General features: G+C 55.9%; 2 protein-coding genes across 6 annotated transcripts in view; one reads left to right on the forward strand and one right to left on the reverse strand.

The window, feature by feature from the left end:
- TMEM104 (transmembrane protein 104) overlaps positions 1-10,307 on the reverse strand; it is a 57,984-nt gene extending 47,677 nt beyond the window's left edge. For both annotated transcript variants that reach the window (XM_079905329.1, XM_079905328.1), the window contains exons 1-3: positions 10,179-10,307; positions 9,458-9,574; positions 2,015-2,136 (exon numbers count right to left, since the gene is read on the reverse strand). In XM_079905329.1, coding sequence (XP_079761455.1) covers positions 2,015-2,136; positions 9,458-9,574; positions 10,179-10,274 — 335 coding nt within the window. In that variant the 5' untranslated portion in view covers positions 10,275-10,307. The remainder of the gene's footprint in view (positions 1-2,014; positions 2,137-9,457; positions 9,575-10,178) is intronic.
- Positions 10,308-10,430: 123 nt separating this feature from the next.
- NAT9 (N-acetyltransferase 9) lies at positions 10,431-14,552 on the forward strand. 4 transcript variants are annotated; one of them, XM_079905723.1, is made up of 7 exons: positions 10,431-10,461; positions 11,102-11,187; positions 12,098-12,207; positions 12,758-12,901; positions 13,500-13,559; positions 13,766-13,860; positions 13,968-14,552. In XM_079905723.1, the coding sequence occupies exons 2-7, from the start codon at positions 11,111-11,113 to the stop codon at positions 14,100-14,102; spliced, it is 621 nt and encodes a 206-aa protein (XP_079761849.1). In that variant the 5' UTR covers positions 10,431-10,461; positions 11,102-11,110; the 3' UTR covers positions 14,103-14,552. The 4 variants fall into 4 exon arrangements, with proteins under 4 accessions (XP_079761849.1, XP_079761851.1, XP_079761850.1 ...); XM_079905724.1 differs by lacking the exon at positions 10,431-10,461 and adding an exon at positions 10,505-10,803; XM_079905725.1 differs by lacking the exon at positions 11,102-11,187 and having other exon boundaries at positions 10,440-10,461.
- The last annotated feature ends 541 nt before the right edge of the window (positions 14,553-15,093 follow it).

Raw genomic sequence — 15,093 nt, forward strand, 5'->3', positions numbered from 1 at the left:
GCCCGTGTGCCACAACTACTGAAGCCTGTGCACCTAGAGTCCATGCTCCACAAAAAGAGAAGCCACCGCTATGAGAAGCCCGCGCACCGCAACGAAGAGTAGCCCCCGCTTGCTGCAACCAGAGAAAGCCTGCACGCAGCAGCGAAGACCCAATGCAGCCAAAAATAAAATAAATTAATTAAAAAAATAATAATAATAATTGAAAAGGACACTTGGCTCTGGAATCATCCCCTCCTTCTTTTTTGGGGGGTACCTTTACTTTCCTAATAATCTGTTTAGTATTAAAGTAACTGTTGCTTCAATATTAGTTATTAAAATAAACTACAATATATTAATGCATAATGTATTTTTTAAAATATTAATTAATTAATTTGGTTGCGCTCGGTCTTCGTTGCAACAGGTGGGCTCCTTAGTTGCAGCTCGTGGGCTCCTTAGTTGTGGCAGGCGAACTCTTAGTTGCGGCATGCATGTGGGATCTAGTCCCCTGACCAGGGATCAAACCCGGGTCCCCTGCACTGTGAGTGTGGAGTCTTAACCACTGCGCCGCCAGGGAAGTCCCAATAAACAACGTATTACTAAGTTAAAATATACCAATAAATTAATATATTTAATAAATTAAAACGTATTAATAAATTAAAATATGTTCACATTTTAATTTCCTAATAATCTGGTCCGAAAAGGGAAATTGGGAGGTGGCACCAGACGTTTGTTGAGAAGTCAGACTAGAGTGAAAAATCGTCTTTACTTAAGGAAATGGGAGAGACACGGATGAGAGCGGGAGGGCTCTCCCTAGCAGCCGGTAGTACAGGGGAGGGCCGCTTTCCTGCTGATAAAGCCTGAGGAATGACTCCGTCCTTGCTGAAACGACCGACCCGGGGTGGAACATGCATCTGTTTCTTGAAGCCACCCGGCAGGCTCTGCCACCAGACTCGACCCCAAGCCCCTGCCTCGGGCGCTGTCACCTGCTGCAGGCTGGCTGCCTGGCCCAGGAGTCAGGTGGCTGGGGGGGTGGGGGGGAACCCACTCCATCTCGGTACGGGTGGGGCAGCCATCTCTGAAACTCCCACTCCGGCCACTGCAGCACCTCCTAGAAAGGTTTCTCACTACCTTGCCTAAGTGACCGTTTTAAGGGCTTTAGATTTCCCCTTCTTTTGGGAAGTAAAACTAAAATCAATCTTAAGGCGTAAAGAGGCTTCTCCAGGCTGCACAAAGCCATGTCTGAACGCAGATGGGTTGAGCGAGGTTGGGGCGTGGCGGCCCCTAGCTGGGGGCCCCCAATAATCACTTCCCGTTCAGGTGGCTGCCTGCGCTGAAGGTCCTTTGAAGGGGACTGCAGGGTCACCGAAGGACAAGGACTTCTGGGGCTGTCGGTCACCAGGGCTCGCAGTACGTAACGAGCCAACCGTCCCGCGAGGCTGGCCACAAAACCCCCCCGAAGAAAACGTGGGAAGAAACTGAAAAACATGGGTGTTTCCCATCCTGTGCAGCCTCCTCTAGGTCTTAACTCACTTCAGCTACTAAACTGCTTCATTCCTCCACTAGTGCCCCCTCCTTCGTCCTTCCAGTCTGCTGCCCTCCATGGCCATGGACCACTTACTTCAAACCGCGGTCACCCCCCAGGCTCCTGAGCCCCTCACCTCGCTGTACGTTTCCCCTTATCACTCATCACCTAACTGTACTCTACACTTGTTATCTTCACTACTAATCGTCCGTCTAATTGTCCATTGAGAAAGGGTACAACAGCGGAGGCAAAGCAGCTGGGTAAGAAACACATGAGCCCCACGGTGAGACACCCCACGGCCTAACTGGAGGTCTTCACTTCGCAGTGACTGGGGGTGGACAACCGCTCCATCAGAGCGAGCCCCTGAGACCTCTGGGCCTCCTTTCCTGGCTCCGGGCACCTGTTAGGATTCCCTCACCACAGAATTCTTCCCCCACACTGACGGAGAGAGCTCGGGCTTCCTGGGCAGACTCTCCCAGCTCTGCCCCCAGCTCCCCGGGGGTGGCCTCTTACCTCATGAAGCCCAGGAACACCAACAGAACCAGGCTGACGAGCCACCCGGCCGCGGCAAAGGCCTTGGGCATGGTGAGCGCGCCGGTGCCCACGATGAGGTTAAACATATACACCAGTCCGACCTGGAAGCGAGAGAGGTGACATTCGAGCCCAGAAATTAACGAACCTCACCCCCGAACGGCTCCCAAGGGTGACCCTGCGCAACGGCAGAACCATGGAGGCCGGCAGGCCAGGCCTTAGGCAGGCGATCAGGTAAGCAGGGAGGGTTCCACCCAGGTTCCAGGAAGGCGGGATCTGCAGCTGGCCGCTGGGAGCCAAATGTGAACACCTGGAAGACTGAAGGCCCGGCTTCCATCAGTCTTTTCAAAATGTCTCTGGCGTTGGGTTTGATTCTCCACTTTGGCTGTCATCAGCCCCATCCCCTCATCAGTGCGTATTATTCAGAGCCGTGTCTCAGATGATAGCTCTGGGCTCAACCAGACTGCAGGTTTCCTGAGGACGGGCCGTCACGTCTGGGGTACCCGGCACATGGATCAACCCATAGCGCTGACCCCCCAAAAAACTCCCACTTTTCCAAGGCCACTGAGCACGTGGCCTGATCCTCCTCTCCGCCCGTTCTTGCCACTGCCCTTCAGGACGTCGCCGTACATGCTGCTTCCCTTTTCCTGTCCTCTGCCCCGTACTAACTTCAGGGGTGAAAAGAAAAAAGGATCATTCACGTGCCATAAAATTCCCCCTTTTCAAGTACACAGCCTTGCAGTATTTCCACAAGTTCTGCAACCAGCATCACCATCTAATTCCATTTCATTACCCCACGGAGAAACCCCCTACTCAGCGGCAGCCCCTCCCCCTCTCCCCTGGCAACCAACCTTCCAGCGGAATTGCTGGGTCACTGACTTCAGGTTTTAAACTTAACTCACACCAACTTGACTCTAGCTCAGCTAATTACAATCATTCCCTTCTCGGGCCCTCCTCGATCATGAAATCCCTTTCGCTGACCTGAAGCCCCTGCCGCCTACAACCCTGTGCACTCCCACTGACCCGCCCTTGTCCTCATCATGATGTCCAGTCCCCCCAAACCCTCCCTACCCAGGCCACCACCTCCACGGTGGCCTCATTGACAATCGGCTGGTTGCTCAAAGCCCACACTGTCCCCGAGCTCCCCACACCTTCCCCGTTCTAACCTCTCCGGCCCCCAGCCTCAGAGACAGCCCGGCACCCGCCTCCTCGACTCCCTAATAGAAAGCCGCTAAAGGCTCCTGGGATTTTTAAAAAATTCTAACTGTGAGTCCCCCTAACAGATGGTCTCTTCAGCTGCGGTCCGGCAGCAACAGACTCTCTTTACTCCTCCCTGTGGACCTGCGAGTATTTCCCACGCACGTAAAGGCTCCAAACCTCAGTCTCCAAGTCCCAGACCCACGGCTCCCATCTCTCCCACGTGAAGGCTGCACCTCCAACGCTACGGAGGGGACGGAGACCGCCTGACACGCGCTCCCCAAGCCTCGCTCCTTCTGAGCTCAGAAGTCAGTGTCAGTCTCCCCTCTGCCCCCCTCCCCATGTCTGGGGGAGCACGGCTGCTTCCTCTTCCCTGACAGGCTCAGCCCTGCACCAGAGCTGGGCTCCGCTCTCTCTGGAATCCTCTCCTCCTCCTAGCTCTCTCCCCCTCTGACCGCGAACGCGCTCTCACTTTCCCTCAGCCCAACTCCTTGAAGGAGCCATCTATATCCTCCGCCTTCATTTCCGACTTCCTCTAGTTTGTGGTTTCCATCCCCAGAACTCTTTTGAAACTGCATTCTTAAAAATCACCAATGACCTCCTATTTGCCAAATCCAACGGCTTTCTTAGACTTAATCTTTCTTGCACTTCTGACGTCAGCGGTCTCTCTCTCTCTGCGTTTCTTTTCCTCAGCAACATCATTCAATCCCAAGGCTTTAACCATCATGGCAGACGGTATTTCTCTTAGTGCAAGGCTTTCTGCAGACCTCAAATCCAACTGCCTGCTGGTCACCTCCACCTGGGCACCCCAGCGTGGCCTCAGCTCCCCCCTTCCCCTCCATATCCCAGGGCTAGTGATTTTATTTCTGAAGAGTCTTTTGTGGGTGCCTCTGACTCCTATTCCATTTACAATTCAAGTGAACCATTTCTGGCCTGGCCTATGCCAGTAGGTTCCTAACGGGTCTCCCTGTACTCCACTAAACTGGCTAACTTACAGTTTGCTTTACCACTTGTTTCTGGTCATGAGAAGACAAACACCAGAAATACTTATCCATCGCTCGTTTTCACGTCCCCTTTCTGAGAAATACGCACTTTTCTGTATTTACATTTTTTTCAAGATAACCACGCGCTGCATTCTTAATCAGAAACACACAAATTAGGGCCCATTCTCAGACCAGCCTCAGTCAGATCTAAAAAACAAGACGAAACAGAGATAGGGAGCAACAGCTACCATTCTGGGGCCCTTGACAGGGAGGGACAGGGTTCCGGGCAGGTGCCGACTGGCCACGTGAGTGCTGGCCAAACGGGAGGGCGTCCTGTAGAGAGGAAACAGCTCTGCCCAGAGCCCACGTACACTTGACACAGGGCACCAAGCCCTTGTGCCTCCCACCCAGCCCCTCAACTCCCACCCACCACGAGGGGCCCATTCAAACGCCTGTCCCACCATAAAGCCCTTCCCAGTCTCCCGAACCCATCTTGCTCCCCCCTCAAAGCCCTGGAGCAAAAACACTTCTTACGCCATAGTTTGGGTTGTTTTTTTTTTTTTCCTAGTTTGGGTTTTTGATGTTGATGTGTTTATCTTTTCCCCACTATTATATCTGAGGCTCGCTGCGGTCACAGCCTGCAACTCACTTCTCTCTGCATTTCTCGGGGTGCCTGGCACATGGCCTCAAGATGGGGGTCCTCAACGGCTCTGGCTCAGGTCCTCTCTGCCGTGAACCTGACAGTCTTCGGCCCCTTTTAAACGTCACGGTCTCACTCTGATCCCCCAGGCAGATCCCAGAAGGATTAAGACAAGTTTGAATCGTCTTCCTCTAGCTCCTGACTGGATCACAAAACCATGATGTGGTTGCCCTGCCGGGAGTCCTGGCCCAGGGTGATGTTATGAGAATAAATGTGAGGGTGACAGCGGGCCTTCTGAATTGACTTTTCACAAATGGGAACGTCTACAAACTAACTTTGCCCTTTGTTGGGTTTAACTTCGATCACCGGCGCTCTGAGGCGAGTACGTCCAGGCGTGGGCTCGTTTGCTCACTTACTGCACAGCTACCGAGAGCCTTCCACGGTCCTGGCCCTGTGCTCAGAGCCCAGGGAATGACAGTGAGCAAGACGGACAGGAGGACACAGACAAGAAGACAAACGATGATTACTGCCTCGGAGAAGCGCTCTGAAGGAAAGAAGGGGCGCCGTGACCAAGAACAGTGGGTCAGCACTTCAAGCAGAGGACGGCCTCGTGGTGACGTTCAAGCCGGGACCTGAGGGCCGAGCAGGAGCCACCCAGGCAAAGGGCCAGGGAAGACACTGGCAGGTGGGAGAGGGGGAGGGATTTTCCAGGAACTTTGAGGCCAGCGTGGCTGCAGGCAGACTCCCGGGCCCTGGCGCACGGGACAGGGAGTTCGACGTCACAGGCAGGGTCGTAAGCAGGACGCTAAGAGGCCAGGCCCTGGTCGATGACCTAACGTCTGATCTCCCGGCAGCTCTGCTCTCTGCATATTGCTTTTAGAAGCTGTAACACTTTGAAGGGCAGAACCTTACTTCTTTATGGAAAACAGCCCTGGTGATGGGCTCGTGACAGAAGTTAAGAGAAAGCAAAGAGGCCTAAGAAAGTGATGGTTCTCAGCCAAAAGTTTTATGGGGATGGGACTTCCCTGGCGGTCCAGCGGTTAGGACTCTGCGCTTTCACTGCAGGGGGCATGGGTGCGATCCCCGGTCGGGGAACTAAGTTCCCGCAAGCCGCGGGGCGCGGCCAAAAAAAAAAAAGTTTTATGGGGAAATTTAGTACAAGAAGCATTTGTGAATTCAGGGATGCCTGAAGGTCTTGGGATGTGAAGGTCAAGGGTCTGCTGTCAAGCAGTGTTTCTCAGCCTGAGCGCTGCTGACACCTGGGGCCAGCTCACTCTGTGCTGTGGGCCTGTTCTGTGGACTGTAGGATGTTTAGCAGTATCCCTGGCCTGTACCCACTAGATTCCAGTACCCCCCACCTTGCCCTTGTGTTGTGATGGTCACAACGTCTCCAGACATTGCCAAATGTCCCCTGGGAGGCAAGACTGCCACCAGCTGAGAACCACCGCTGATAAAGATGCAGTGAAACAAACACACTCCCGATGGAAACTTCCAATAAACCTCAGTGAAAAAGACCCTCCACGAACGTGACAAGGAGGTTAATTAGGGATCAACTACTGGCAGTTACGAGCAGAAATGAGTCATCACATCTGTCTTGGGTTGTTGCTGTTTTAGTTCTGAGGCAAGCACTCCGGGCCTGGTGGTGCTGCAGGGAATCCCATAGGGAAACATACGGCTTCTCCACCTTCCCGGCCGGAGTTAAACCCTCCTTACTTCCAGTAACGGGGATCAGTAGGGACCAACACCAAGGAGAAGAGCACGACGCAGGAAGCAGACCTGAGCTGAGCCACAGGCCGGGTGGAAGGCAGTTGTGACGCAGAAGGAAACGGGGGAGTGAACTGCTCTTCTGTTTGTTAGGGGACAGTTCTGTGGGGACAGCCTGCAGGGAGGCATGACCAAAAGTGGTGAAATAGAACCCTGCTGTGGTCTCAATAAAGAAGGCTATGCAAACCGAGCTTCCTCCTGTTCTAGACTCTTCCCCTGTGGCTGAAGTGCAGAAGACACAGTCCCTGTCCCTTGGGGTGGCTGACCCGCTCCCCTGTGCTCGAGGGGGTTCAGTGCAGCGTTCCCACGGCCTCACCCACAGGTGTGCATGAAGCAGGGGTCACGGGCACCTTTCAACGGCTTCCCCAACGACAGCTGTCAAAGGAAACAGAAGGTGGCAGAGATGTGGAAGCAACAACTAGGGTTTCAGGCCGGGAGACAAGCCCTCTTTCCTTCGAAAGCACCCGCATCGATCTTCCGCGAGACCGGCCAGCGGAAGGCAGCCTCAGCAGTTATCCTTATGTAGGCAGTGACCCCCTTCTTCCTCTATTTTGATCCCACGACCCCTTCAGTCCCGAGCCACTCGTGGTCCCCGTAAATGGGGAAACAGACACGCCTGTTCTGAGATCACTTATGGGGGGGATGCGTGGGCCTAAACCACGCTCCTGCGTCCGGCACTATCCTTGAGAGAGTTTGTCATCCGAGTCCCCTGCGAGGCTCGTCTGCCCATTACACACACACAGTTTATGCAGAAGAATGCGGGCTAAGGCAAACACCCCTGACACCCAGGAGGGGCGAGAACTCCCAACAGGGCACCGCAGAGGTAGGGAGAGGCTTGGTGCTGAGAATGCCCGTGTTACGGGCTGACGCACCGCTCAGGGTCATGGTCTCCCAAGGCAGGCAGAGCAGGTGCCGCCCACATCGTGCTGAGCAGCACGTGCGGTAAAGTCCATTCTGCAGCCTCTCTGGGCTCCGTGGGCGGCGCACCTCACACCCTTCTCCTGGTCTCACAAGGGGATCAAGAACCACTCTTGCAGGGTGGCAGAGTTAAGGAAACCTCAGGCAAAAGGTGTGCTCTCGGCTCAAACCGAGACCACGAATCCTGGTTAATGCCACCTCATCCTCAGCGCCACCCACCTTCCCCCTGCCTCTCTCTTCACCGGCAGGATAAGAGAATACGAGCAGCTGTTTACGGCCAGGGCCCAGAGTCGGCCCTTGAACACATGCCTCAGACAAAACCAAACACACAGGAGATGGAGGAAAAAAATTTAAAAAAGCAGAACCCGCTGAGACCTTTAGGTCTCGCCGCCCCATTTCCTGTGAGCATATGCTGATATGTGAAATTACTGAACAGCTGGAAGCACGAGAAAAGTGGGCACATCAAAGGTTTTCCTTCCCAACACTCAGCTACAGAAATAACTCATTTCCTCGCCTCTCAGCTTACAGATGTTGTAAGATGATGCAGGAACCGTGGTGACTTTCATGGACAGTGTGGACATGTCATTGCTGATACCAAGAGGAGGCTGTGAGCTGTTACGCAATTCCACTAATGAGAGGGGCATGACCTGATTCATTCCAAGGTTCAAGAAAGACTTCCCGGACTTCCCTGGTGGTGCAGTGGTTAAGAATCCACCTGCTAATGCAGGGGACACGGGTTCGAGCCCTGGTCCGGGAGGATCCCACATGCCGCGGAGCAACGAAGCCCGCGCGCCACAACTACTGAGCCTGCGCTCTAGAGCCCGCGAGCCACAACTACTCAAGCCCACGCACCTCGAGCCCGTGCTCTGCAACAAGAGAAGCCACCGCAATGAGAAGCCCATGCACCGCAACGAAGAGTAGCCCCCGCTCGCCGCAACTAGAGAAAGCCTGTGCACAGCAACGAAGACCCAACACAGCCAAAAATAAATACATTTATTTAAAAAAAAAAGAAAGACTTCCCTGATAAATTATTCAGGTGAAGGAGGCTCCCTTGGAGCCACACACAAATGGCACAGACCCAGCAGGGGGACCCTAGCGGGAGGGTTTTTGCCAGATGTTCTCAGAGGTGCTTCCTTACGCATCACACCACAGCTCTAGAGTCTATGAAGCTGGCAGAAACAGAGCATGGATCCCCAGGCAGGTGCAGAGCAGGGCAGCTGTTGAAGGTTAGGTACTTTCTAGAAAGAGGCCTCTTGCCACTTAAGGCAGTGCTGCCTTTCTCTGGGATACTTGGCAGCAACATGAATCCATCATTTGATTATTCCAGTCCTCCAGCTACTCATCCCAGCAAGGATTCCATGATGGAACCACGACCAATCGTATATTACACAAAGAAGATAAACTGAGTGTACGTGAGAGGGGTGGGGGAACAGCAGACCCAAGACAGCGAGAAATCAATCATTCTAGTTGTCCTAGTTACAGACTCCACCCAACGGCAACTGAAGGTCTCTGTATGCTTTCTCCGCCTCTTACGCCATCCAAGACTATAAAAGTTGTGCAACCGAAAATTCAGCTGAGAACCGAAGTGGTTTCAAACTGCTGAGGGGAGCAGAACCCAGAGTCAACAGCCGACAGCCTTCATCCATCTGAACTGGCCTCAGTGTGCAAGTGCTAGCAGCCCTGAGACAAAAATAACGAGCGAGCAAGTCCGGTCTCCTTTCTTGACCACTCTCTGATCAACACGTGAAGAGTGAACAAACCTGACTCTCACCATACATTCACCGTGGCTGCTGCTGAATGGGGTTCCCAGACCGCAGCTATGAAAGCCGCTGGACTCACAAGTACGGTCCACAGGAAGCAGTGTGCTTCTCCAGAAGCCAAGGGCACTGATGTGGGCAAAACATCTCCAAAAGTAAAACTCACGTAGGGAGAATAGAGCTCCCCGGGCTCTGTGATTTCACCCGCCATTTCCAAAAGCGAGGAAGGGTCCGTTGGTTGCCAAGGTTCCTTCCGTGCACGGGCGGCGGCGGCCGCGGCTCCCTAGGAAAAAAACAGACTTCAGCTTTCTGACGGACCTAGACGCGGGCGGAGGGATGTCTACAGAGCCACCCCCTCCCTGTCCTTTAATCACAGCCACTTATGGCCTTATCTGTCAAAAGAGAGCCCGGAGGGAAGGACCTCCCTGTATGATGACACCTGGGTGGTTTCTTCTAACTTTTTCCTGTCTGTGCAGGGCATGTATTCATTACCGCTCAGACTCCAAGTGATTTAAGGGGCCTCAGACGCCACTAAGAGTCACCCACCACAAGGGTCCCCTTTACCCACTCTGGTTACCCCCCATTTAATGCCAGGAACAGCGAGCTCACTACCACACAGGGAAGCCAAGCAACTGTCTGCCTCCTCCGCCTAGAGCAAGGGGCTGGGGGCTTTCCTAGGTCGCCCCCCAACCCAACTCCTTGCCCCAGAGCCTCTCCTTTTTAACGGGGCCTCCACGTCTCCCAATCTGCCTTAGGGCTCTCCACCCTCCAGCCTCCTCCTCTTCCCAAGAGGCCCTCTCCGAGCCTCTCCTCCATTTCTTCCTCCCTCCTGGAGGAGCCCCGAGTCTGGCACGACCCCATTCCATCCCACCCTCCCGCTCCGACACCTGCAGCGAAGCTTGCTCCCGCTGCCGCGGCCGCTGTCTCCGACCCGGGGCTGCTGCCGGCAACAGCTGTCCCGCACCAGCGCCGGCAGCACGCATGCGCCCGCGCCGGGAGCCCACCTTTTTTGTGCGCGCCTCGGGCGGGGCGCACGGCGCTGATTGGGCGCCTCGCGGAGGCGGGACCGGGATTAGGTCCCGGCGGCTGCCGTCTGCGTGGCGGAAGTGGGCGGGGTGCGCTCCCACGCGCATGCGGGAGGGGCGGCCGCCTGCCAGGTGGGAAAGCGGGGTAGGTTGGAAGGGGTGGATCAGACCTGCTGGGGACACGTTCGTCGGCGAGGAGTGGGTGTGAACTTGGCCGTCGCGGGACCCCAGTGGTTGTGGGGGTTCGAGAAGAGTAGCCTGTAACTCCTCACAAAGAGGAGGGGATTGAGGCCTTAAGCCTGCCTCACCCAAGAGTGGCCAGGGAGGCCCCGATGGCTTGGGGGGCAGGAAGAGGGAGGACCCGAGCCCAGTGGGGTGGTCGCTGGGAAAAGGGGTTGGAAATAGGTTCAAGACAGGGCTGAGAAGTAACCGTGGGGCGGAGTCTCAGAACTGGGGCGAGTGATGGGAGTTTTGGTGATGAGTCTTGGTGAGTGTGGGGCATCGAAGTTCCGGGTGATGGGGCTGAAGGGACTGGCAGAAAAGGCAGCCCGTATTTGGCCCCTTGAGATGCGAGCCCAGGATTGTTTAATCATCTTTCACCAGCCGTGTTCCCTTTCTTGCAAAGGGTTTAAAGTCCGTGTTCTCTGAAGTGTTTGGAAAGGAAGAAGGACAGAGGCTCTTCTGACAGCTTAGCCCCAGGAGGCATTTAGTGAACTGAGAGCCGGGGCTCCCACCCTAAGTGGGAGGAAACTCAGGTGCTGAAATCTTTGCCCTCCCACCCGCAGGCTGCTACCATGAGGTTAAATCAGAACATCTTGCTGCTGGGAAAGAAGGTGGTGCTGGTACCCTACACCCCAGAGCATGTGCCTAGGTAACCATTCCCCTGACATGGGGTGCAAGCCAGCTCTCCAAGGTGCAGCGAGGAGGGTGAGCCTGACTTAACCCAAATCTCAGAGGCTGTTTTCTCTGAGAAGGAGAAACACTGGTGTGAGAAGTAATTGCATACGGGAAAAAGTGAAAACTGAAACAGAGGGCTATGACCTCCCTGGAAGAAGTCATCCATCCCCCTGTTTCTCCCTCCCATCCCCTCAGCTTCCTTTCTGGCCTTTCAGCCAGGAATTCTTTTATGTAAACTACACGTGTGCAAGAAAAAAAAGGTACTGTCTTCTAATTACAAATGAGTGCCATTCCTCTGGGGCCAGTGAATAGGCTCAGTTCTTGGAAACTAAACGTCAGCTTGTCATAAAACTGAGCAGGTGGGTCGTCGTGATGTCTACTGCTTGGAAAGGGCAGGACCGAGTCGCAGGGTGGGACTGTCGTGGGCCAGGTGACGAATGTCTGGTAGACAGGGATACTGGTGCTGTAGGCGTGTGTTCTCTACTTGTGGTCTTCCGTTTGGGGGTTCCTGGTGCCTGGCCTTTGTGGAGATCTGTCCAGCCTTCTTTGCTGAGTTCGGCTTGCCAGGACCTCCCCTGGGGAATTTGAGGAATGTTCGGCTCCAGGCTGCTCCACCGCACTGACCCCTGAGATAGGAGAGGAGGCTGGATGGATAGAACTGCCTCCTGCGGTTCTCTTTAGGACTAGCCTGCCTCTAGTTCTTGGGCCTGTGGCCTTCTACCATAGGAGCCATTATAACTCTTTCTTGGGGTTCTTCTCTAGCCCTCTGTTAGCCCTGGGGGGGGGTTCTCCCCTCAGCCATCCATTTCTTCATCTGATAAAGCGTCAGACTTAGGCTTCTCAATTTGTCCTGCCTGCCAAAGGCCGACCCTCCGTCCCTGCAGGTACCACGAGTGGATGAAATCAGAGGAGCTGCGGCGTTTGACAGCCTCCGAGCCGCTGACCCTGGAGCAGGAGTATGTGATGCAGCACAGCTGGCAGGAAGATGCAGACAGTGAGAAGTGGAGGCCCCGGGCTGTGCCGGTCACGGGAGGGCTGATTCCAGAGGCCTTACCGGGTTCCCACCCTTTACTGTTCCCAGCTGTAGCCCCGCTGGAGCCACAGAAAGTTTGCAAAAAATACTTCGTGAAAAGCTTGGGAGGTGCCTGAAGCCCTCAGACTGCGACGCCCCCTGAAGCAAGTCCCTGTGGCTGACGCTTTCGTCCTCTTCCCCACTCCCTGCACCAGGCGTGAAGGGATTTAGAGAAAGGAAAGCATTTGGGGCTCTGGCTGTAAATCGAGGCCCTGCCCCTTGTGCCCCTTGCCACAAGCCCCGTGTGGTTCGTGCTCTCTGAGAATACAGTTGCTGTTTGCAGAAGGCCATCGTCTCCTGCATGAGGCCGATGTAGGCTTTGTAATCAGCTGAAGGAAGTGCTGGCTCCCTTTTCCTGCCCGACTCAGAGACAGCGGTAGTTCCCTGCAGTTCTCTGGCTCGGGTAGGAAGACTGGCCTCCCTGCAGTCCTTTGGGGAGTGTAGGTGATAATCCCGTCGCCTCCTTCCTCAGAGTGTACCTTCATCGTGCTGGACGCAGAGAAGTGGCAGGCCCAGCTAGGCACCAGCGAGGAAAGCTGCATGGCGGGAGATGTGAACCTCTTCCTCACGGATCTAGGGGACCCCACCCTGGGGGAGATTGAGGTCATGATTGCAGGTTTGTTCCACCGGGCCCTGCCCGCCATCCCTCTGGTCCTCAGATCCGCTGAACCTGAAGCCACCGAGGCTGTGTAGGGCACTCCATGGGCAGCTCCGGCCTTGGTGAGCCTAGCACCTGGCTGGGCGGACTGTCACCTGGCACCCTGTCAGCCTTGCGGCTCACCCCTGGTAGTTCATTTTATTCCCATCTTATGCTTAGGTGTGAACTTAACCATTGGTGTTAGGGTCTTCAAACTGCAGTCTGCCCCATCCTTGGGGTGGACTGGGGACCCTCCCAAAATAAACGATCTTCCCTGGAGCATCTCCCCATGCCGTGGGAGGAGCCCCTCCAGTTTCTGTGTCCATCAGCGTCCTCAGCCTCTTTCTAAGGGGCCGTGTGACTGTCCTCGTGGGGCAGCACGCTGAGCCGAAGGGGTCAGTTTGGGGGTCAGGTTGCTGGGTGCCTCTAAGCTGTGCGACCGGGCGAGTCACTTAACTTCTCTGGGCCTCTGTCTCCTCATCTGCAGAATGGTACCCATATCTGCGAACTTCCTAGGGGTTGTGAGGATGACGTGAGCCGGGCACACACTGTCAGTGACTGTTGTCATTCCTCCTAGAGCCCAGCTGCAGGGGCCAGGGCTTGGGCACCGAGGCCGTCCTCATGATGATGTCTTATGGTAAGGAAGGCCGAGCAGGCTATGTTGGGGAGAAGTGGCCAGGCCCCAGGAGAAGGCGAGGGCGTGTTGGGAGGGAGCCTTCGGGCCTGAGGGTGGAAGCCGGTGACAGGCGTTTCCATCGCGGGCTGGGAAAGGGGGGGCCGAGGGTGCTGGGGAGGTGGGGGAGGGCTTCATCCTGCTGCTCATCCCTCTCTAACCTCTTGGAGGAGTGACCAAGCTAGGTCTGACCAAGTTTGAGGCTAAAATTGGGCAAGGAAATGAACCGAGCATCCGGATGTTCCGAAAGCTTCACTTTGAGCAGGTGAGGATGGTGCCAGTGCGAGGGTGAGGCCTGGGTCTGGGCGGGCCCAGTGGCGCTAGGACTTGGGCCTGTAACTTAGTCGGCCCTGCTCTGTCTGGATCACGTAGGTGGCTGTGAGCAGTGTCTTCCAGGAGGTGACGCTCAGACTGACGATGAGTGAGCCGGAGCGGCAGTGGCTTCTCGAGCAGACCAGCCACGTGGAAGAGAAGCCCTACAGAGCTGGGGCGTCAGAGCCCCGCTGACAGCCGGCCTTGCGGACCAGCCACCCTGCGTGGATGGGGGTGTGAGACCAGAGCCCTGCAGCAGGCACACAGGGGGGCCTATGGGGCAGGCTGCGCTGGCCTTGCTGCGGCCTGGGACTCTCCTCTTGGGGCCCTTCGGACTCCGGGCTGGACTTGCCTCGGCCTCCCTCTGGCCGGCCTTGTGGCTGAGCCACTCCAGGGCCAGCCCCTCCTCCTGGCCAAAGCTGGACTCAGACTCTTGGAATCTGGAGTGGACGGCATGAGTCCACGGGAAGAGGCAGGGTGGAGGTGGAGACGAGGGGGCGCCTGGTGAATGGGCAGGACCTCCCTTTCCCCCGGAGGGCCAGAGGGGCCACCGAGGCTCTGCGGGAGTAAAGCGCACTGCACGCAGCTTGCCCTGTTCTCTCATCGGGCCCGTGTGGAGGTGAGCTGCCAGGAGGGCCGGCCTGCGGCATCTGGTCCGGCGTCGTAGGGACAGGGGAGGGGTAGCTCGGTCCTGTGTCATCCAGCAGAAGCGGGTGGGTGTGACCCCGGGAGGTCTGGAAATAAATGAGCTCGGCCTTGAAGGACAGACAGGTGGCTTGGAAAGTGGGCGAGTGTCCTTGCTCCTTCCTCTTTGGAGCCAGTTTTGAGGGTGGCGTAGGTTAGTTTCGGATGCAGCTGCCTGTGGCTGGAGTACCCCCGCTGCCGAGGAAGCTCCGGGCCTCCTCAGTTGCAGGGTGGCCTCCCGGGGGCACCTGCGTCCTCGCTCTCCGGGCCTCTGCCTCTGGGAGCAGCTGCACCTGCGAAGGCCACTAGGGGGTGCCAGAGGCACAGGTTCGGATGATTCGGCTGCTTGGCAACCGGGGCTTAACAGGCAGAGCCGGGCCGGGGCTCCCCACCTCACAGCGAGGGGGACACCCTTTGACTTCTAACCCCGTCTCATGCCCTGTCGTAATCCGGGGTGGCCGTCAAAAAAGTCAGGCGTGTTTCAAAACACAATTGGACAAGA

The sequence above is a fragment of the Stenella coeruleoalba genome (genome assembly GCF_951394435.1).
Source record: "Stenella coeruleoalba genome assembly, chromosome: 19".
Classification (NCBI taxonomy): domain Eukaryota; kingdom Metazoa; phylum Chordata; class Mammalia; order Artiodactyla; family Delphinidae; genus Stenella; species Stenella coeruleoalba.